This window comes from Alosa alosa, chromosome 19 (assembly GCF_017589495.1).
Source record: "Alosa alosa isolate M-15738 ecotype Scorff River chromosome 19, AALO_Geno_1.1, whole genome shotgun sequence".
Classification (NCBI taxonomy): domain Eukaryota; kingdom Metazoa; phylum Chordata; class Actinopteri; order Clupeiformes; family Clupeidae; genus Alosa; species Alosa alosa.
Genome location: NC_063207.1, coordinates 19,957,944 through 19,980,656, shown reverse-complemented (window position 1 = coordinate 19,980,656; position 22,713 = coordinate 19,957,944). Strand labels below are relative to the sequence as shown.

At 39.2% G+C, this 22,713-nt stretch overlaps 1 protein-coding gene across 1 annotated transcript in view; it reads left to right on the top strand.

The window, feature by feature from the left end:
* Window positions 1-434: 434 nt before the first annotated feature.
* The window catches only part of scaf8 (SR-related CTD-associated factor 8), a 33,458-nt gene continuing 11,179 nt past the window's right edge, over window positions 435-22,713 (top strand). The window contains exons 1-4 of the mRNA XM_048227886.1: window positions 435-584; window positions 2,794-2,877; window positions 22,131-22,175; window positions 22,358-22,519. Of these exons, the coding sequence (XP_048083843.1) occupies window positions 555-584; window positions 2,794-2,877; window positions 22,131-22,175; window positions 22,358-22,519 (321 nt within the window). The 5' untranslated portion in view covers window positions 435-554. The remainder of the gene's footprint in view (window positions 585-2,793; window positions 2,878-22,130; window positions 22,176-22,357; window positions 22,520-22,713) is intronic.

Sequence of the window (22,713 nt, the reverse complement as noted above, 5' to 3'; positions counted from 1 at the left end):
GTGTGCAGTAGGCTTTAAATGATGCAATGGATATTTCAACAATGTACTGCTCTAAATTATACACAGCCTACACGATAGATGGCATAACCTAAATGATTTTATTTAGCTAAACCTTGTGTAGGTTGTATCACTGTAAGTATGTGTATATTTTTGTTATGATGTATGTACAGGTATTCACTGATGCTTTGTTGAAATGTACATATTTCAAGATAGTAGAGTGCTTAATAAAATTAGTCCACTTTTTTAGTGTAGATAATGAATAGCCTACTTCATTTGTGACACAGCATGCAACTTTGTCATTCAGTCCGTCCTAGCTTTTGTGCCACAAGGTGTCGCCATTAGACCAAAGGTTAAAAAGAAAGAAAAACATGTATTACCTATGTTCAACACTTGGAGCCGCTGGTCTTTGTGTTGAATATCAATGCTTGTCCGCCATATTGCCAAGCTCCTCCATCTCACCCAACGATTCCAGAGCATGCATGCGGCCTCCGAGCCGGTGTAGCTCGGGAACATTTTGATATTAATACTGTGTTGTGACTCTGAAAACCGGCATCATGGAGGCTGTTAAAGCATTTAACGGCGAGGTTTGTCTTTTTTCCTACAATTATGAAACCTATATTCTCATAATTACTTCTCTCGGCGTAGAAACTTAGCTTACATTCGACCAGATGTCCATCTCCGACCTGTGAAGCGTGTAGTAATAGCGACTTGCCACTGTAGAGGGTGGTCAATGAACCCCTATAGGCCTCATATGTTGTGTGAATGAAAGCATTGCTCGATTCTAGTATCAGAATGGGTTATGCGAGTTCTCTACTTACACAAAGTCAATTGTTTGCAATCCGATCAGCCAACCTCTTGATTCAGGAAATTGGCTATAACTAACTTAAATTTGTATTTGGTAGGCTAGCTCGCTGTAGATTGTTAGCTACGAACAACGCATTTAGCGTTAGCCTTTAGCATTCGTAAGTCATAATAACGTTTGCCAGCTAGCTAGTTTCCTATCTCTGGAAGGTGTGCTTGGTTTCTATATTGATTCAGAAAAGTTGTGCAAAATAATAGATGTTAAATAATAGGCCTTAAATGCAACCAGCTATAGTACTGCCTGTGTAGTCAGGGTATGTTGGTGGAAAATAGCTTCTCAGTCTGTCACCCTTGCATTGTTGAGCTGACAAATGTCAGGGGCGCTTTTGCGCATTCACAGTCTTACATATTTTCGTAAATCAAGATTATAGACTTACAATTAATGGGACAATAATCACGCCCACAATTAAACGTGCTCTGATAGATAAAAAATATCACTAAACTCAAGGGAAAGTTTAACTCCAAGTTAGCTTGACGGCATTTAGCGTTAGCTAACGTTAGATGTCTCACCGCGTATTAGCTTGGCTTCTACAGGGCAAAGATTGCAAGCTCAGGAGTTATTGGCGCGTTAGCTAGTCTAACATTACTCTAGTCTAAAGAACAATACATTACTTATCCGATAAATAATTTTCTCGGTGCAAAAACGAGACCATCTGAAACAGCTATATTACTTGATGTTAGACCCAATATGCTGTTAGCTAACTTTAGGTTGGATGGTTGCGTATTGTTTTGCAGGCCACGCTGTTTTACTGTAACCAGACGTTTTTGATTCATGCTTAGTGCATTTTATTGATTAACGTTATTACCAACATGAAATATATGATATAGATATCCATGTCTCTAAACTACACGTAACCTAAACGGTAGCATACCGTTTGCTGTCAGACGACTTCAGTGTGAAGTTACGTTAATGTATCTACAGTCATGAAAAGGTCAGTTTCTCTGCTTATGCCAGATCTGTCGCCAACTTAGATGTATGATGCTGACTGATTGTGAATGAAAAGTGATCTCAAATATCGGTCATCCTTGATAAGACAACGCACTCGGATAACCAAATTACGCCAACATTACCCCATCTAGTTGATGACTACCGAACGTTAGCGACCATAGCACTAGCTGGCTAGCCAGTGATCATTGCAAGCTAATCAAGTCAGAGCAAATTCAGTCATCTAGAGCCTCAGCAGACACACTTTATTCACATCTATTAGTGGTATTACCTCATATGAAATTGGACACTAACATGCACAGCATGTTTCCATGCCCAAAACGAACAGTGTCAGTGGAGCTGAATATTGCCAACAATATCAATACTGTCAAGTGGTGACGTGTGATGTAATCTGCTTTTAGTTTAATCAAGGAGTTTTGGTTTGTTGTTAGGCCCCTATATGAACAGGAAATATTATCTTTGTCTTGGTCGGCATTACTGGTCATCATCATGCCATAAACCTACAATGTTTCAATATCTCAGTCCTTCTACCCAGTTGTAGTGTTATTATGCATGAATAAAGTCACTTCTGTTACAGACACAATAGTCATCATGCTCATAATCTTTTTTTTTTTTTTTTTTTAGCTGTGTACAACTGATAAGACATGGGCAAATTGGATGAACAGTTATTACATTAAATCTTGACCTTTTCAACAGCATAAAGAAACATGTGTGTTCCCAAGGCATTTCTGGTGGCACAGAAAACAATACTGAGCTAATGGTAACTTGGGGACAAACAAAAATAAAAAAGCCCTGTTTTAAAGTCAACATTTTGTTGACTGTTTTGAATGTTTTTTAACTGGAAATATTCTAGGAACATTTTGAAAGGGTCTATAAGCTAAAATCATAAAGTATTTGTCATGCTGTATCTGTTAGATGGTATATGTGTGATACTTTTTGTTGCAAAAATATTTTAAACATTCTGTTTTTTTTTTTTTTTTTTCCAGCTGTATTCGCTCAATGAATACAAGCCTCCGATCTCCAAAGCCAAGATGACCCAGATCACAAAGTCAGCAATTAAAGCTATAAAGGTAGGTATTTGTAAGTACAGAAAAGGAAAAAATTCGTAAGTGCTAGAAACGAGTGAATACACTCATCACTGCGCATCATCCTTAGTGGTGATGCTAAATAGGTCCTTGTAAAACGCTAAAAAAGAAACACCAGTGTGTAAGTAGTTTAAAATTATTATAGTGACAAAGAAACACATACAGTTAGGTCTTTATCTTGTCTGGACTTGGGCCACCCATACATTTTCAGACTCATCTGTGTGGCATTGTAGTGATTCAGAGAATTAAAAGTGTGCTAATAATAATTACAAAGCCGAAGAAGTCGTTATTGCGACACAATTTTAATGACCGGCCCTAAAATCCCAAGTTGTTTGGCATAAACATCCTTTTATACCAAATAGAACATTTCTACTATGCTGTCATCATGTTGTTCACAGGCGATGTGCTGTTTCACAGATTCAGAAACGGCATTTTCTCTCATGAAACGGAATGCTGCAGAATACTGAGTACTGAACCTCTCTGAGGTCCAGGGCGGTCAGGACTGTTCGACAAGATCCCCAGTAGTAACATTGAATTTAATATAATTTAATATAATATTGCTTATTCCCCACCCCTCAAAAATAGTTCCAACCTGATGTTAGCATTACCATGCAAGAGATACTGTCAAGTCCGAGAGTCTATTTGTGCACATTTAATTGTACCCTCGCCTGTTTTCACATCATATTATGTTGATGTGTACATTCCCTCTTCCCTATTTGGCTTCTCTCTTAACTCAAACTCTGCTCTGCTTCCACTCACTGGAGCCCATAGTGGGTTTGCCAACCGTTTACTGTTCATCTCGTACGTGCACTGTAGTTTCAGTGGTGATGCAACTTCTTGCCAACTGTCTGCATTTTGTCAAACAAAGCGAATGAAGCAAGATTTGATGTTGACTATCCCTTTAGTAACTAACCAGTGCCGAGCATCTCTTTGCAACGTTTTCTCTGGTCACATTAACTTTGTATACACTGCATACTCAACGCTACCATAAGTACATTTTGCCTGTAATTAGTTATTTGTATTACTTGAAGATAATGTTCTCAGTGGACGCTGGACCTCCACTACGAAGGTGTATTAAACGTTGTTGATTGTTTCGGTCTCAAACTGGGAAGGCCAACTCCCTAAAAGGCACAGGAATTATTTTTAGAATAGTAGTTGTTTGGCCAGTTGAACTCGGGTGTCTGGGGTTGACACTCATAACTTATAACTTGTGTAATGGCATCACTGGTTTTATCTTTGATTGCCATTTAAGAGCAAGTAGTCTTTAGTGATTGCAGTTGTGCCTGCCTTAAATGAGTCATGCCATGCACTAGCCAAACATTCCCTGAGATGCAAAGTCTGCATATTTTATTGACCAAAAATGTCTCTAGTAATCTAGTGTACTCCCTAGAAAACCTAGAAAAAAACAGACTGATTATAGGTTATTCACTAGATTGTTGATTGCTATGGCTCCATTTTATTGATTCAGATTTCTATGGGTGAGAGGGAGGGAGTTGGGGCTGGGCCATAAATGGATTTTATTGATTAATTTGAATTTGACGTTCTGGTCGATTATTATTTGAATGAAAATTGGTTTTCTCTTTAACTTCCACCATCGACGCGCTCCCCTTGGACTCCCGTAGTTCAGTGTGGCAGCGCACAGGGAAGAGCTTATTCCCAGGAGAGGAAGAGTGTCATCAGTTTTTTGAAAATTGGTTCGGTTTTGCGGTGTCAGATCCAGAACAGACAAAGTCCCGCAGCAAAATGTCTTTAAAGGATGTTGTTACCAAAGGTAGCGGCACAACAAATGTATTGCAGTGCTTCAAACAAGCATGCAGCTGAGTAAGAGGTGTTGCTTTCTGTGAAATGACCGTGGCAGCACAAACACCCACTAGAACAAACTGCAGTCGTAGAAACATTTTCAAACTGTATCCCGTTTGATAATGCTGGCCTTAGACCATACGATTTTCAAGAGATTTAAGAGTTGCCAACTAAATGTCCAAAGTTGAAATGAAATCATGGGAGTTTTACGGCGTGGGGCACACTCCTCTATCTATGTCAATCCACCCAAACAGCCGTAGACTAGCCTGAATGATAATTTGTTATTTTGTTTCTTAGACATTATTAGTATTCCACATGACGGAACACCTCAATTACCGGTATCTGTCAGAAAATACTTCTACGGATCTAAACACATCACCTGCCCATGCTAGATCATCTAGTGTGATGTCGTTATAGCCTACATAACGCTGCAGGTTGGGGATGTCACACATGAAACAATGCTGCAGAAATTATGAGGTCCTAGGGTAGGCTATATGGGTCGTTTATACAGTCCTCGTTGATATGCCATTGATATCTGGTGCATGATGGGGAAATGTTTTAAAGGAATCTAGTTGCAGTCTTGTATAGTGACCATACAAGATTCCTAGCTCTAGCAAAATCATAGCCTGTGTAATCTGACTTTAAAATCTGTGACTTTGTCTTTATATGTGGGAAGATGTGATGGCCTACTGTAGTCTTTCAAAAACCTTTTCAAAGTCTTCTAATGTATGGGTAGTCCATAATACTTGCCTTGCTTCTTGCTGCTCTTTCACCCCAAGGGGAAATATATCAAATCCCAGAAGGGAAAATCAAAACAATATAAAGTAAAAACTTGTTTTTAAAATCGTAAATTGGTTTGATGTCAAAAGATTCTGAGACTTTTTTTTTTTTTTTTTTTAAGCCATATTGTCCAACCCTAGAGGGAGTATAAGGAATGAAAGCAATTTCAGTGTAGAAGTTTTTAAGTGTATACCCAGCTAGAGTTGCCATCGTGTCTTATGCTGTATTGATAGGCCTATATACTCGTTAATAACAAGTTTCATGTTCATTGTCATGTACCTGAGAAAGATGCAAAATCATTGCAATTGCAAAATCATTTTTTTTTTTTATTTTACTTTCGTGGCTGAAGTGTATTATTTGCACTTGAACTTAGTCAAGTCATTTCACTTTGCACTTGACCTTAGTCATTTCAAACCTTTTTGAAGTGTTTTTTAGAGTCCTGTGTATGAACGTGTTTCCTAACCGTTTTTGAGCAGTGTGGTTTGGGTGGTTTAGATGTATGTGATCTACTAGAGGTAGTTGATCAGATCCCTGACTTGGGTGTCTCAACAGACAGCTAGAACCACTTCAATGTACTTTCAGTATCATACTTCTTCAGCATCACATTTGAATGTATTGGCAGTGTCATGCATTCAGCGTTTGAACACTGATCCAGCCATGCATTGTATTCTGAGCTTACCTTTGTGTTCCTTTTTCATAGGACCCAGATCTTAGTTGCACTTTGTTTTAGCTGACTTTAAATCATTAATAATACTCAACTAAATATTTTCAGTATCATCACTAGTAGCTTCCACATTTTAAGGAATCACTGGTTGACCTTCACAGACTGAATGTGCTCAGATGTCTTGGTCTCAGTCAGTTGATGAAGCACACACACACCTTTAAAACATTTCGGAACATTTAAAAACAAACATCTTTTATTTTAATTGTGTGACGTCTAGGTACACAATCTTCTCAGTGCTGACTGAACTGAACTGTTTTCTCCCTCTTTATAACCTTGTCTCTTCTGCACCTGTGTTTGTGCTGACTGTGATTTGCTTGTGAAATAACGCCTGTTTCCCCTTCCCTCAGCAGCTCCCCCAGCTTCCACAAAGCACTGAGCGTGAAGCAGGAGGATGGGGCGAGAGAGAGTTTCAGAGAGAGATAAGGGAACCCTCTAACCAGCTTAGGTAGGAGATGGGCTCTTTCAAAAAGCAAAAAAAGGAAGATGGAAGAAGCCACAGTGATAAAATGATACACACAATAATAATAATTAAAAAAAAGTACTTTCAGAGATCCCTCGGCGACAGAGTGGTGTCAGGACCAGAGGTTCCACCTCTCCTCTCAGCCCTTCTCTCTATTAATATTTGTTGCGGTTGCAAATATGGTTGATTTTGAGGGCCGTTAAATTGTGGTGTGGTTGCACGATTCAAGACTTCTGTTTGAGGTTGCCCCTTATAACGAAAAAGCAGCAGGGCTATAGGTTTTGCTTGGTGTACTTTACTGTTGGTTGGATTGTCTATGCAGGCTTGTCAGGAAACAGTGATTAATTATGGATGTGGCAGTGACTAAGTTTTGTCAGTAGGATTTTTTTTCTTAGCTGTAAAGACATAAATGTGCAGTGTTTGCTTAGAGCTCATAAGCTTGTTGGGTAGAGTGTTTGGGCACGTGCTGGGTCGGGTGTTTGCTGTTGTTATTCCATAGTATGTTTTCGCTGCTGGAGATCTAGTGTAAACTGTGTGGTGCCACTGAATGTCTTTTCCCTAAGGGTCGTAATGAGACTGTCAAGACAAATTTATTTATTTAGGCTAGTGTGTTATTTATTCAGCTACAGGGATGTTTGGGCAATAGCACATTACCTGGTAGAATTGCCTGTGTCAAGGGCAGATTGTTGAGTTATTTCTTAAAATGTTTAAACATGCTGTTATCACATGGATGTTTCTGTCAAACAGACATTTCCATTATTGTAGCTTTTTCAGAGGAACCCTTGGCTAAAATGTTTCCACAGAGTAGGGGACATAACTGAAGGACTAAGCTTTTGTTCTAGATCAGTTTCGCTCTCATATGTTTGTGTTGTTGTAACGTGTCGACATGCTTGTATCCATTACACATATTTATTGGCAGCAATATTTGTGTTAGGTAGCACAGTGTAGCCTACAGGTCATCTATCTTATTTAGAACTTTTCAGTATGCCTTACTGAAAATGTGCTGACAATGCAGCAGGCGGTTATGTCTGCTCTAAACACCTTTTTTCATGCTATGTTTGATGGGTGTGTTCCCCCTTCAGCCAATCAGAAGATCATTTGGTTACTGAAAGATGATCTCTGTCAACAAACGACATTTGACATGGCAAAAACTTAAATGTCAGTCTGGTTGAATGGGCCTAGTTGGCCTTTTTTTTTTATTTTATTTTTTTTATATTTTTTTGAATCCTCGACATATTAAGAATTTTATTGTATTTTGTTGAAAAGACAGGCAAAATGTCTGATTTTGTAGACTCCAGATCCTTTGGAGATATTAGGCTCACAAACAGTGTCTTAGATACCAATGAAAGGTATCACAACTAGCTGTAAGGCAGTCACGTTTCAAGCAGAGAGGTCAGATACACATTGCCAATTGAAAAGATCCTTTAAAAACTCTGCTTCATGGAAATCACCGAAGGGTTGTGATTGAAAGAAGCCTTTACCTTATTTTGCCATTTTATCCCTTCATCCTCTTGTACTACTAATGTAGTAAGTAATGCAACTGTAGCGAAGGGAGAACAGGCGCCTCAAACCCAAGTGTCCATCTTGACGGCAACACCAAAGAGCCGGAACGCATACTCAACCGTTGTGACGGAACTCCCGTCACACTGCCCTCCCCTTCAGGAAGGTTGCCCATGCACTTCATACCATGCTGGCATCCATCACTCATGCATCCGCCAGCCGTGCTGCTCCCATCCCAGGGTGCCCCACACACTAGTGCTTCACCCATCTCTGGGGTCCGTCACATAGGGGTCTACCTATCCTGGGGGTCCATCATACGGCTCACACACGCCTCCGATGGCCTTACGGCAAGCCATCCCACTTCTGACACTATGGGCCCGAGTTCGGCGGCGATATAGGTAGCAGGATGCTATGTCAAGGCGGGGACTCTGAAATGGACGAGACCGCTCCGGTGAATTGAAATTGAATAAACCAGTCACATGCAACCAGGGATTCTGATTTATCCATCTATCTTTTATTAATTAACTTTGGTTTTACTTCGCTTTGGCCACAGTGTGCATACACTGTCAGCAAAATACACTGTCAAACTTGCACCCCATATGTAGCAAAGGGAGAGAGCAGTCACCCCACTCGGCCTCGAACCCGGGTCTCCTGGGTATTAAGCCTTCAACTTGACTGCATCGCCAAAGAGCCAGGCATACTTAACCGTAGTGATGGCACTCCGTCACAGTAACAAAACATTTATGGAAATACTTCAGTGTGAACTGAGGCACGTATCAGTGAGGTGTTGTTTAAATAGGAGAAAAGTGCACCAAATTGGCTGTCGTACCAGATCTAGGACAAATCCATTTTCTAAATCGGACACCTTTACAAGTTTCTAAAACAGAGGTTCTCAACATGTATGTGGCTAAGGCACACCTAAGGTTCAACCAAAATGCCAAGGCACACTGACTTATGTTTACTGATTGTGATTAAGGTCTCACACAATATTATAAGCTATAACAGCCGGGTGCTCGTTGTCATATTTTTTCCACACAAGTGTTCATGAGCTGAGCACAAAAAAGGCAAGTTATGTCATTCACACGCTCGGAAAAGGTGGTTTTATTATGTTGCTCAACGTGGGAAAAATGGTGCTGCTAAAGTTGAGAGTCCTCTGCTCAGATTGGTTGCTAGATGAGATTTTTCTATTTTTAAAATGCTCGAGCAGGCAGGTGAAAAAGTTGCGAAATCTAGCATTGGTCATAGGATCATTGGATACAGCCCTATGCACATACGCTCACACTATGGTTGCAGGAGGGACTTGTAATCCCACACACTTGTCAGAATCACTGTGGCTGTCTGTTCAGTGTTCTAGAATGGCCATTATTTGATTGGCTGTTGAGCTCAAATACCAACCTTTTACAAAATCGAAACAGATTCATCGATTTTGTCTGGTGGCATGAGTCGCAAAGAAATTACTTTTAGTTTTACTTATTACACGGCTCTTCATAATGCTGAAGAAAGCTCCATTCACTTGAATGGTCCTTCCCAACGTTCGGTGGTCTGCTAATTCTCAATAACAGACCGTTGCTAAGTATAACAGACCGCTGTCAAGGAAAATGGGTTTTGTGCTTCTATTTCACGTCTTTCCTATTACTACGCAAGGACTGGAACTTCATTCAAAAGTGAAAGTGGACAGTTGATCAGCTGTGTTCTAAAGAATGTTTGATTCAAGTTCAGCGTGTGCTGTTGCGAACTATTTGTTTCTTAGCAAAAGCCACGATGAAACGGTAACAAATAGGCTATAGCCTAGGCTATGTAGGCTAAAGAGTCATATCGTGGGGAGTTTATTGTTTCGGTTTGGCAAGTAGCCGTGTAATAAGGGGGATAATGTATAGAACGTCCCTTCAGGGCTCCACTGCGCGTCGGGGTCCGGTTCGCCCTGTCGGGACTTATTTTCCCAATAATGACCGGCGTTCTATACATTATCCCTTACTTGTGTTTCACTGTTGATATGTTTAATAGTCTATTGATATATCACTGGGTTGTTTGAAGGTGGCACGTCATGGTTGAGGGAAAGATGGTTTTGTAATTGTGTCCATCGGTCTGTCTGTCTGTCTGTGTGTGTGTGTCCATCAGTCCGACTGTGTCTACTCGCATAACTTAAAAAGCTAATATTCTGTGGGACGGGGTCCTGCAGTCGACTGACATCTCCTGTGTCTGTTGTTGTTGTTGGTGATGGTGGTGGTGTGTGTGTGTGTTCTTGAATGGAAAAAATTGATATTGGCAAAGAAAATCAATGAGCAAGAGGAAACCAGAGGTCCATCAGAGGAAAAAATCTAACTCCATGGGTGACTACTTTAGTTGCCCCAGTAAGGCACATTTTTTTTTTTATTGTATGCCTTACATCAATGTAAACAGAAAGTTGGACAGTGGGATGACTGGTAGCTCTGTGCGCAAGACGTATATCCAGAAATTTGTTGGATGCTCTTGGACAGAGGGGGAAAATAAGAGTCATTCCAAGAATGAGAGCAATTCAGAAAGTTGGCTGTTGGTATGACGTTTTAGTGTATACCTTACATCATTGTAAACAGAAAGAAAGTTGGCCTTCAGTATGACGTTTTAGTGAATGCCCAATGTAAACAGAAAGTTGGCCTTGAGTATGACTTCGCTGTCCAAATAATGGTGACGTTTCCATCCATGTCACTGGAAAGGCACTTAATGTAAATAGTAGCTTGTGTGCGGATTCCTATTCTACTGTACACTACCACTATGGTGCTGTATGTTCCCATCTAGTGAATTTTGGAGGAGTAGAAGATAGTTCTAATGATCAGATGAAGCCCAAGTAAAATGTCGAGGCATGTTGTTTCCTGTGTTGTAGTCCTCTTTTTGTTGTCTAAAACTGAAATCCTTCCATGCCTTTGAAACATTTCAAGCCTGAGCAGCATGCAAAATGCATGGGAGTCTTGTGACATATTGTTTTCTTGCGAATTATATAAGGTAAAACTTTTTTGTTTTGTTTTTAAATCTCCGGTAGAGAGAGAGATGAAAAACATTTTTATCTTATGAAGAACAGGAAGACATTCTCCCCCATCATTTCCGTCCAGCTTGGGGAAGCCGGAGCGTCTTTAATTTTTTTTGTCTGTTGTAGTTGATGAATACAAAGTCAGTCAGCCTATGCTCCTGAAGAGCAACATTCAGCATTTGGCTTCATTTAATGTCTCAAAGGGTAGCGTGTCTCACTGTAATTAACAGATTAACAGCTCAGACATGCATTTTTCATCAATGGCTTTTGACAGTTGTTTGAAAGTAACATTATATTTGACTAGCAGAGCCCTGGACTTAAGCACTGATGCAAGTAAGCAAGTCAAATGCACTCTTATGAAATATCTTGCAAAACAGAATACAAGCTTGGATTGTAAGCATTGCCATTTATTTTAACCTCTTTAACATTGTATGAGGGCTGCACACAGTATAGGCTTATTAGTCACAAATCAGTTTGTTTATCGTGGATCTAAGGGACTTTATTCTGTCTAGAACACAGCAGGGTGACGGGTAATTCTTAAGATCCTGACCAACCATTTATCACTATCTGGGATTATAATTTCCTATACTATCTTGCATCCATCTCTGACCTTGGTTGTATCTTAATAACATGGTCAGGATTCCCCCTTATCGGCACCAATTATTTATACATATCAGATGTTCAGCTTTTAAGACGTGATTGTGCGCAGTTTTTAACATACTGTTGGTACGGAAAAATCGAGTTGCTCGAGTTGCTAGTTCCAACAGATAAAGCATCTATCTATATAGAGATCTATGTGAAAAATTGTCAGATTTCTCCTTTAATGGCACATGGTGATGTAGTTTCATGCAATTGTTTATGCAGTTTTATGTGAAAACTGGTGCTTTGCAGTAATGTAAGAACAGGTTTTACAGCAAGACATGACAAAATATATTGCCAAAAACAAGTTAAAAAGCTTTATCAAAGGTGCTATAAGCGATGTCACACGGTTAAAGCTAAAACATTTTTTGTTACATACAGCAAAACTGGACCAGAAAAAAATAACAAACTGTTCCAGCCAATCACTGACAAGATGCGTGTTTAGGAGAGTTTCAATTGCACTGGATGGAGGGGGAGGGAGTTGCAAGCTCGCTCTGTTTTGTTTGAACATCAACAGTAGTGACGTTACTCAACATCGCTTAAAGCACCTTTAAGTGAAAACTATGCTATTTTGTTTTGGTCTTTGCAAAGCAATTATAACAGACTACATGTGTAGTTATTTTTGAACCTGGTACAGTTTCAAGATAATTTCTATGTGTTGATGCCTGTGAACAGTTTTGTATGGTAGCTTTTTCTGCAGTCCCTGTCTGCATTGCAAACATGTCAGTATGATTTTGACAAGCAACCTACTGATATATACTGTGTATTAGAAAACAAAACTTCAGGTCACCTTGAATAAGTTACATGGTGGTCCTTTATCTTTTTTGTGTGCTTTGTGTGTGTGCGTATCATATTTAAACCTGACAAAATGATGCATAAAATGTAGAAGGAATCACCCCTATGTAGTGGACTAGTGACAGTTTGATGAGAAATTTAGCAGAGGCTTCAAAGCTTTTGACTTGCAGTAGTTTTGAATGCTTTTGTAGTTTTGCCCTGTGTGGCCAGTGAAATAATTAAAGTGCTTAAAATTAGCAGACAAGCAGCATCTTACAGACAAGTCAGTGTAGATCTGTGTAGAAACATTAGATAATTCGATTAATTCACAACTGATCTGTTAAGCCCAGGACTGAATGCCATGCACTGAAATGGGTTGTCTATTAGCTGCTCTTCTCATTCTGGACTGTGCTAAGACCTCCAACACACAGATTTTCCCTCTAAATGGTCTGATGTAACCCTGTTATCCACTTGCGTATTGCTGCCTCTCCTGCCTCAGTATCTTTGTGACTTTCTTTCTTTCTTCGCTTGTCTTCATGTCTAAAGAAGCATGACACCTGAAGGATTAGTGTAAAGACTAAAAGAGACAGTTTGACAAGTTGGTCGGACTTGTCATTTCCCCTTACATTTTTGTCTGGACCTCTTACTGAAATGGCAAATAGCACCTAAGATGCTACTTCTGTGTCTTCTGTTTTTTTTTTTTTATTATTATTTTTTGGAGTGACCTTTTTCCAGATTTTATCTGATGTGGATGTTGCCAAAGTCCTATTTTCTGGTCATTGTCTTGTCAGGGTGTTGTCTGTGAGCCAACTAGTTGCAAAGGCAGGTCGATCTGTGTCAGTAACACTGAACCGCAAATGAATGCTGTTTAGATGACAACAGTGAGAGTGAAGAGTTTGTTGGGCTACTGGTGTATCAATTCTCTTCCTCAGTGAAATTGAATGCAACTTGAGGCATTTCAGAACAGTATTAAAATCTACATAATATGCCATTTAGGGGATGAGGACCGTATTTAACAATTATGTGGTCAGGATTTTCAGTTGTGTTTTACTCAAGTGCCTATGACTTGTGACTGAAACAGTCACATTGTTAGTTCATTTGAAGGAGCACTCCGATCTCTTTCTGGTGCACTTTAGCTCTAATGGTGCCTCAGTTTTCTTCTGTGTACCTATACCTTCTCTGCAGGTCTCAGACCTGCTTTGGATTATGGGCAATGTAGTTGCTCTGGGTTAGTTATGTATTTTCATCATCATTCATTATCAGGTTGAAATAATTGTCATAATCCATAATTGGTGTGGTAATATTGTTTATTTTTTTTTCCTGAAATATACATATTATAATATGTATATATAATTCATATTATAATATGTATATATAATTCAGAATGGATTCTGATCTAAAGTTATTGCTAAGATCCACTTGAACTGTCAGTCAACACGCCAGGCAATTACACTTTCTAATTCATTGGTAGGCCCGCCCCACCTAGTAACTGTTGCTATGTCCAACTTTAGCTCACGTCCAAAATGATATGTGAACAGCAGCCTGTTAACTGCGCTGCGCAGTCTCTTTTATATGTTTGCTATGAGAGTTTGGCAAAGAGATAATAGCCTGGCAGATCATGAAAAAATGGTGAGCAATACTATCCAAAGTTCGCTGATTTCTACATTGTTAGTTACAAATAGCTTGGATGAAAATATATTCAGCCTAACCTTAACACTAGCTGTAGCCAATTTAATGTTACAAATGTCTGTAGGCCTATCAAGAGCCTAATGATAATAGATTATTTTTTATAATAAACAACATGCCTTCTGTTTTGCTGATGTCAAGTAGGACAAAATAGGCTTGCCTACAATGCAAAATTTGGTTAAGGGCGATTTGTGTACACAATGCACAGATAATGCGAACCGTGTCGCGGACTTAAAGCGAACCACGCCGAGACTACCTCCCGAGGTGATCTCAGTTCGGTTCGCATTAGAGAGTTTGTTCGGTGTGTTCACATGTGCACAAAACATGCTGAGTCATCGATCTGAGTTTGTTTCGAAGGCTGAAAGGGACCAAGTAGAGATAAGGATGCTTTGTAAATGCTGAACATGGGAACATGGATGAGAGAAATAGTAAGGCATGACCATAACCACATTGGCTCCCTATCTGTTTTTGAATCCAGTTTAAAATGCTCCTCCTAGTTTTTAAGTCCCTCCATGGCCAGGCCCCTAAATACATCTCAGACATGCTACAGCATTGCTCTGCATCCAGGCCCCTCAGGTCTACTGACAAAGATCTTCTCCATGTAGGCCGGTCCCGCCTGAAGCAAAAAGGGGATCGTGCTTTTGAAATTGCAGCTCCACGTCTCTGGAACGGTTTACCTCCCGATATCAGATCTGCTCCCACAACTGCTGCTTTTAAATCTAGACTTAAAACCTACCATATACATTGGCCTTTGCCTCTTAGATCTTCATTTCTTTTATCTTGCTTTATTGTACTTTATGTATACTTTTAGCCTTTGCCCCTTAGTTTTTAGCTTCTTCTTTCCTTTAAGACACTGTTTTCATTTCTTTATGTATCTAAATTGCTCTTAGCTCACTTTATGTATCTTATTAATCAATGCTGTCAGTGTTGCAACTGTACACTGCGTGCAGATATTTTTTCTTTTTTGTCTATTGGAATGCCAGTGTTGCAACTGTACACTGCATGCTTTTATTTATTTATCTATTTTCATTCTAGCTAGTCACTGTACAGCACTTTGGTCAGTTTTGCACTGTTTTAAATGTGCTTTATAAATAAAAATTACTTTCTTTACTTACATTACTAGGACAGAAAGCACTGATGTAGCTCTTAAGCAGCAGAATACAGGATATCTGAACAAAAGTAGAATTATGAATGCCTGAATAGTAGAAAGTGTTAAGCAGTTTGTGATACAAAATGTATAGTTTCCCTACTCACATAGATTTAAATATGCATGCATGTATGTGATTAGATCTGAGAAAACCCATCACATGGTGAAATCAAAAATCCTTGATTACTACTTTGTTTCAACCCTCTCTGGTGAAATTTCACCATTTTAATATTCTGACACCATCCAGGATACCATCCCCTAGCAACATCCTAGATACCATCCAGGATGGTATCAAAATGTTAAACTGGTGGAATTTGACCATATGGTGGGATTTCCCAGATCCAATCAGATTTCCCACATGCCATCACATATGAGTAAAAGCCCTTTTGTCCTCCTTTTAGTGAAGCTGCCTACTGTGAGCCCTTGTCATACATAGTTTTACACAGCATGGCGAGCATTACTGTACAATGCTGTATGGTAGGCTACCTGCACAAATATCATTCAATTAAATATTCTGCAGCAAGTAAAAGTACCGTTCAGATTATCCCATTTATTTCATTTCATCTAGATATGATTAGGCTTTGACCTCATCTGCTGTGGCACATTAGTAAACAACTACACTAAAGAGTATTTCTACTTGTGAAGAATTTTGGTTAGGTTTTAGTGGTCAAGCTGACTAATATATTAATCTGCAATCTTATCTATGCAAGAAAAGTTAATTAACAAAGTTCATTGTTTGAGATGGTAGCCTATTTCTACATATTGGTTTGGATTGATTTGGATATTGTTCTGACCAGAATTGATGATGGCAATGACATTTTCAAATATTATATGACATTATAATTTGACATTTTCAAAAATAATATAAAATAATATTTTAGATTTCTAGTCATTCAATTGCTGCAATTTCCTTGATCATTCATGTTAGAATCAGGGCTGGTAGCAGATTCTTTCTGTGAGGTATTTGTAGTGTCTTTCTACCAGGTACTTTATGTGAGGTGTTTGTAGTGTCTTTCTATCAGGTACTTTCTGTGAGGTATTTGTAGTGTCTTTCTACCATTCCTTTGTGCCACCATGCACATCGTGGGTCACAGTGTAGGTACTGTACTCTTTATCAAGGTCCTTACAGGCATGTCCCCCCACTCAGCGGCCATCTTGGTAACGCGCTTTGGGCAGTTATCTGGCAGCTATTTTCCTATTCAAGTGAATGGGGAGACGTACGAAAGGATATGGCTAGGATGGTATCAGAATTTTAAGTTGGTGAAATTTCACCATGTGATGGGATTTGGGAAAACCCATCACATATTGACATAAAAAAGTACATCAGGCGAATCTGTGTTTGAATCTGAATATAAATATCTCCCCCCAAATCGCTAAAATAAGGCTAAAATGCGATTGGTTATTTACATTACAGGAAGGTGCAGGATATGTGTAGACAACAACAAACTAACTCCATACATTTCTATGGAGTATTCTTTGAGTCGGTGTCGCCTCATTAGAAAGTCTCTGCTCGTATGCAGTTAAGCTACTTCAGATACTGTTTGGGAACAGAGAAGGATTTCCCTGAAGACTTTGTGAATGGTTGGATTGGCTACTATTGTTGGGTGGCATCTACTTTGGTACTGAATTGGCATGTGACTGTCTACAGGGAAATGTTTGGATGGAAGATGATCTTTTTAAAAATCTATGATTGGCCAATTCATTCATTTCAAATAATTCATATATTTTTTCATTTTATTTATGTATTTTTTCCCCTCATAATGTTTGTTTTTGATATTTGAGCCCATTCACATCCCATCCTCACTGACTCGCCTGCTCTTTCATCACTTTTCCTTCCACTAGCCCATGCTTAATCCATCTCATTAAAATGGATAGTTAGCACTTGCACATCTCAACTTAATTCCTGGAGAGGTCCCTGCAAATAAGTAATGAATTAGTAATAAATGTGTTTTTCTGCATTACAGCAGACACAGTAGAATTATAGTATATGTGTGTGTCCTTGTAGCATACACACCACTGTTGGTGAGAATTCGGAGCTCAACCATTGGCCATAGGTCTAAGTCTGTTGGCTTTTACCTGAGTGGCAGGGATCCTAACCTACCATTTAATGCAGAGGACTTGCTTGAGATGGGTCGTCTGGGATTGACAGGATTTCTAGACATGGGGCCTTAATGCTGTTTTTTTCTGGAGAGCAAGGCAGTGCTGATGGGGTTGTAGCTCTGTTAACTTTTAGTTTTGTGAACAGGCAGGTGTCCTCCCTCCTCTTCCTAGCATTATGTCATCTGTGGTGTGTTTGGTGGAACTGGTGTGTTTATCTGTAGGCGAGTGCAAAAACAGTATTTTATCAAAAAAATGTTTTTTATTTTTTAATGTGATCTTAATCTGTTAAATCTGGATCAAAGGGACATTTTGATGTTTTCCAGGATCTGGTCACTTTAAAAAAAAAAATTTTAGACTCTTCAAACATAGAAAGCAATTGATATTGTAACAGATTGACTCATCCCTAGCTTGTGAATCAAAATAAATAAATTGTGCCATCTGTGGCAATACCCAGCTCTAGGTTGGGTTTCATCTCTGTGCTTGCCATTAATGCTTGTCTGATTGTCTGAAGTCAAAATATTGGACATGTTCCATAATGGGTAATGCACTTAAAATTTAGTCTGAAACACCAAGTCATACGTTTGGTTCACCCTGAAATGTGATTGGAACCTAGGTCATGTTTATTTGACAACTGAGAGCTGAACAAGCATCAATAGTTGAACAAATGAGTAATAACATTAACCAGACGTCTTTGTCTTGGCTATGTTCAGCTATTATGTTTAGCTGTCTACTGCCAAACTAGCAGATTTTTTTTAATTGATTTCTAGAATTCATAAGAAACTTTCTAAGGAGTTACATTGATGCTTTTCAGCTGCCACCATGACCATTAGTAATAGGATTTCATTGTGGTTCCTTGTTTATATTATTAGATACTATTTATAATAACTGTTTGGCTTGTTGAACGTAGTAGGAACCTGTCCCACTTGGCGAAAAAAACAAGTGTGTCTTAAAATTAATCGTCACAAATGCATCTAACTCAGTTGTGTGGCCTTGGGGCTCTCAGCTTCCCATCTGCATTAAGTTGTGACATTGAACTTCATTTAAACTATAAAGTAAACTTAATATGCATTTTGGGCATACTTGTATCTCTACAGCACTTTAACCTAAATCTGACTACACTTGACAGTGACAGCGTAGTATAAAATATATAATATAATATATTTATGAACTATTACCTATATATGATATTTATGAACTATTACCTACACATAATTACCACAAACACACCTGCAAAACTCCTGTGTAGCATAGGTAATATCAGTCACATGCTAAGAGAGAGAATTATAATAAAATATGTTGCAGCAATAATTTACTGTATAGACCAGGGGTCGGCAACCCGCGGCTCCGGAGCCGCATGCGGCTCTTTGATCCCTCTGATGCGGCTCAGCTTTTGAAATTAATGAATCACTTGACTCCGTAACCGTAGCTGCACAATATTGTTACATTCGCGGTTCGTTGCCATGTCAATATCAAACAAAATCACCGATTTCCCTCCATTTCATTGATGTGTGCGCTTGCTGTAGCCTAGGCTAGATAAGGAAAATGACAAAAAGGAAACGTCAGCGACCACAGCTTGCAACCGTGACCACAAGGCTGAAATGGAAAAGTTTCCATCCGAAGACTGATTCTGAAAACGTGAAATGAACTGCCCGTTATATATCGCACACTGCAACTAGTTAGTAGGCTATTGCTGTGTTAACCCTGTTCGGTTCCACTTGCATGTGAGAAATCTTACTCGCATATGAAAAATATAAAGACAAACCTGCGCTCATTGAGCAATCCAGCGCCGCTCAAGTTTAAGGGCAATTCCGCGCAAAACTGTCACATCCATAACGGCAACACAATGCCATGGTATTTAGTTGGCGTTGTGGATATGACAGTTTTGCGTGGAGTTGCCCTTAAATGCTCACAGCCTCAATTCTTGCATGAAACTTCACCTCACTGAATATGAGCCATCCAGGCTCCAAGACCATCACCAAATCTCTGGTAGGCCCTAATGTTCAATTTCGCCAATGACATGTCAACGAAAATTGAGTGTTGTGTTGTGAACTATGTTACTTTGCATACCAAGGGACACTGGAAAAATAGGGGGTGGTGTTTAGCTTACATGGGAAGCCTAAGGCCTATACTTCGGTCATTCCACTTTACATTTCAAGTTACTTGCACATTAAAACTAGTAGAAAATGTAGGCTATTTAAAAATCTCTGAATGAAAGTAGCCTAACTGTACTTTAAATATCCAAACTTTTTCTTGTAACCGTCTTTATGTGGCTCTTCAGAGATTAAAAAAAATCATACATTTGGTAAAAGTGGCTCTCCAGGCAAAAAAGGTTGCCGACCCCTGGTATAGACAATTACCTAAACATTTTACCCATCAACCCACAAATTGAGAGATGCTGATGTGACTCGAGTGATGACGGTAAAGTTCCCCCAAGTCCTCTGGCTGTTTGCTTTGGATATTGCATTCAGTGTTTTTCTAATACTTTCCAGTATTGTGCTCTCATTTCATATAGCAGAAAGTCATGAGTTAAAATTCTAATTTTGGTGTCGGCATCATGTGGTTGCGTGAATCACAGATACACAATGCCGTACCCGCTAGCTGTCCGGACTGCACTGTGTAGATAACTCCATGGAAACATAAGCCTTCATGATACAAAATAACCTGTTAAATTGCTAAAGACACCAGTTAGCATGTTGGCAAGCTTTTTTTTCAATGCCAACTGAGTTGATGGTGGTGTTTGCAAGGTTTTTCACTGGCTGTTGTCCTTAGTTTTAGACCAAACCCATAAAGTTGCTTCAACTGCACTGAGTAAATTGTGGTTGTTAGAATTATAAAGGATGTTGTAGGATATATTTGGTGTAGTTGTGCAATTATCAAGATTGGTAAATCACCTTGACCATACTGCAAGTATATGTGTACTTCAAAGCAAGTGCAGATGTAATTTATTTGGTATAACCCAATTACATTATGAGTGGATGAGACAGAAATAAAGCACATCAGAAGAAGTCGATTTGGCACCTTCTAAACCAATCAATTTACTTGGAGAGGCTAAAGTCAATCTCATTCCAGTACATGACTTCTGGGCTAATCAAGTGACTAGAAGAGGCTAAAGTCACACTCTTCACAGTATATGACTTTGAGTGTAGATGTCCAGTAAAATGTTCTCAGCAGTTTAATGCATCAGGCACTGCAGATCGGAGCTTCAGTGCAGTATTTGTGTGTGGGCCTAAAGTCTAGACAAATCAGAATCAACGCTGAATAGTTTTCCCCAAAATAAATTCGTTCACGTCACAAAAAAAAACTGAACTTGTTTCTTAATATAGCACCGAAAAGGTTTGTATGCTTCTGAAAGTAACATTTCAGTAACATAACATAATGTTACCCAATTATATAAGATGATGACGGTCCTACAACTTGTTACGTCTGTCATTACAATTACATTTATTAATTTAGCAGATGTGTTTATGCATAAAAATGAGAAATGACATTAAAGCTACAATGCAGAGGAGACTTTAAAGACTAAAAATTAATACTGCATAAATAGAAACTACTGCCTGAGGATCAGAGTGCAGAGGTTTTCCTGTTGATGCGTGTGAAGTTGTACCAGTCACAGGTAGAGGTAGTTTTCAGAAATATGACTGGATTTGTGGTTTACACCTGTAACACTGTCACATGTAACAGCAAACTAACTACCCCTGAGGTGTTTCAGTGGTCAGGTTTGAGCAGTTGTCCATCTAGTTTTGGCTACATGTCTCTTAGATTTAATGCATCAAAACAAGCATCTGAATTGACATCTGGCCCACTTCACTTGTGTGTCTGTGCTACCTAAAGCTTCAGATTAGGAGCTCATGCCCCTGTTTTTCCCCTAGCCAGAAGCTTTTTATACTTTTAGGGGTTGACCTTCAAAGTTAAGTCACAAGGCAGAAACCATAACCCAGGGCTTTGTCATTGAACATCTTTTGTCTGCTTCTCTTTTCTGTGGCATGATATTAAATCCAAACTGTCTCTTCTGCCAAAAATGTCTTAACAAGATTTCAGACTGTGTGAATTTTGTCTCATGATGATAAGACAGAATTGAATTTGCATTCTGTCTTCTGACAATGCCATATCTAGTAACACTTACTGGTTTTCAACCAGTGGTCTATGACCCACTGGTTGTCTGTGAAGGCATTGCTGATGGTCCCTGACCATGGATTCAGTAAAGTAGTTTCATTGTGGGAATCACTGTTTATTTTTTTTTTATCAGTGATGGTCATCGGGTTCCTTACTTGGAGATCCCTGGGTCACAATCAGTTGAAAACATGTATATTTATTCATTTAGCAGACGCTTTTTCTAAAGCGACTTATGAATATCCCTGCTTTACTTGGTGATTGTTGCTGCTCCTCTGAACACACTGGTTTTCACCAAATTGTCTTTTCCAGTGTTGGTGTATGGTGGCAAAGTCTTTTTTTTTTCACACAGGCCATTTTTTCCACAGCTTTTATTTTGATACCAGTCATGACACTGCTCTGTTGTAATTCTGACATCAATTTAGAGCCTCTGCATTGTTTACGTTTTAGTGCATTGTTTGCGTTTTAGTCGCTGATGTTCTGTGTTTGTTGTGTTTTTTTCTCTCTGCATTAGTTCTACAAACATGTGGTCCAGAGCGTTGAGAAGTTCGTTCAGAAGGTGAGTTTTCTCCAGTGAAAGATTGCTCTATTCACCACATCTCTCCCCACATATTTTAATGAGAGGTTGAGTTGTCGCCTTGGCTTTTGTAAATTGCCATTCAGCACTTGAGGTTGAATGAGTTGCCTTTGTCTCTGTTGACCACTTCACCTCTGACATGGTCTGTCTCGTCTGTATTCCAGTGCAAACCAGAGTACAAGGTCCCAGGGTTGTACGTCATTGACTCAATTGTACGACAGTCACGGCACCAGTTCGGTCAGGAAAAAGATGTGTTTGCGCCACGGTTCAGCAAAAACATCATTGGAACCTTTCAGAACCTCTACCGATGTCCATCTGATGACAAAGTGGGTTCTCATCCTACCATGATCCAAACATGTATTTAAAATCTGAAATTCCTGTGATCTGTTGAAGGGTCTGGATATTTGTCCGGTCACTGAATTAGCACAAAGTTAATGTCCGAATGATCACATTTTACTGTATCTGTACTCCATGACAACTGTCAAAGTTGATTGTTTTTCACCTAATTGAAGAAATTCAG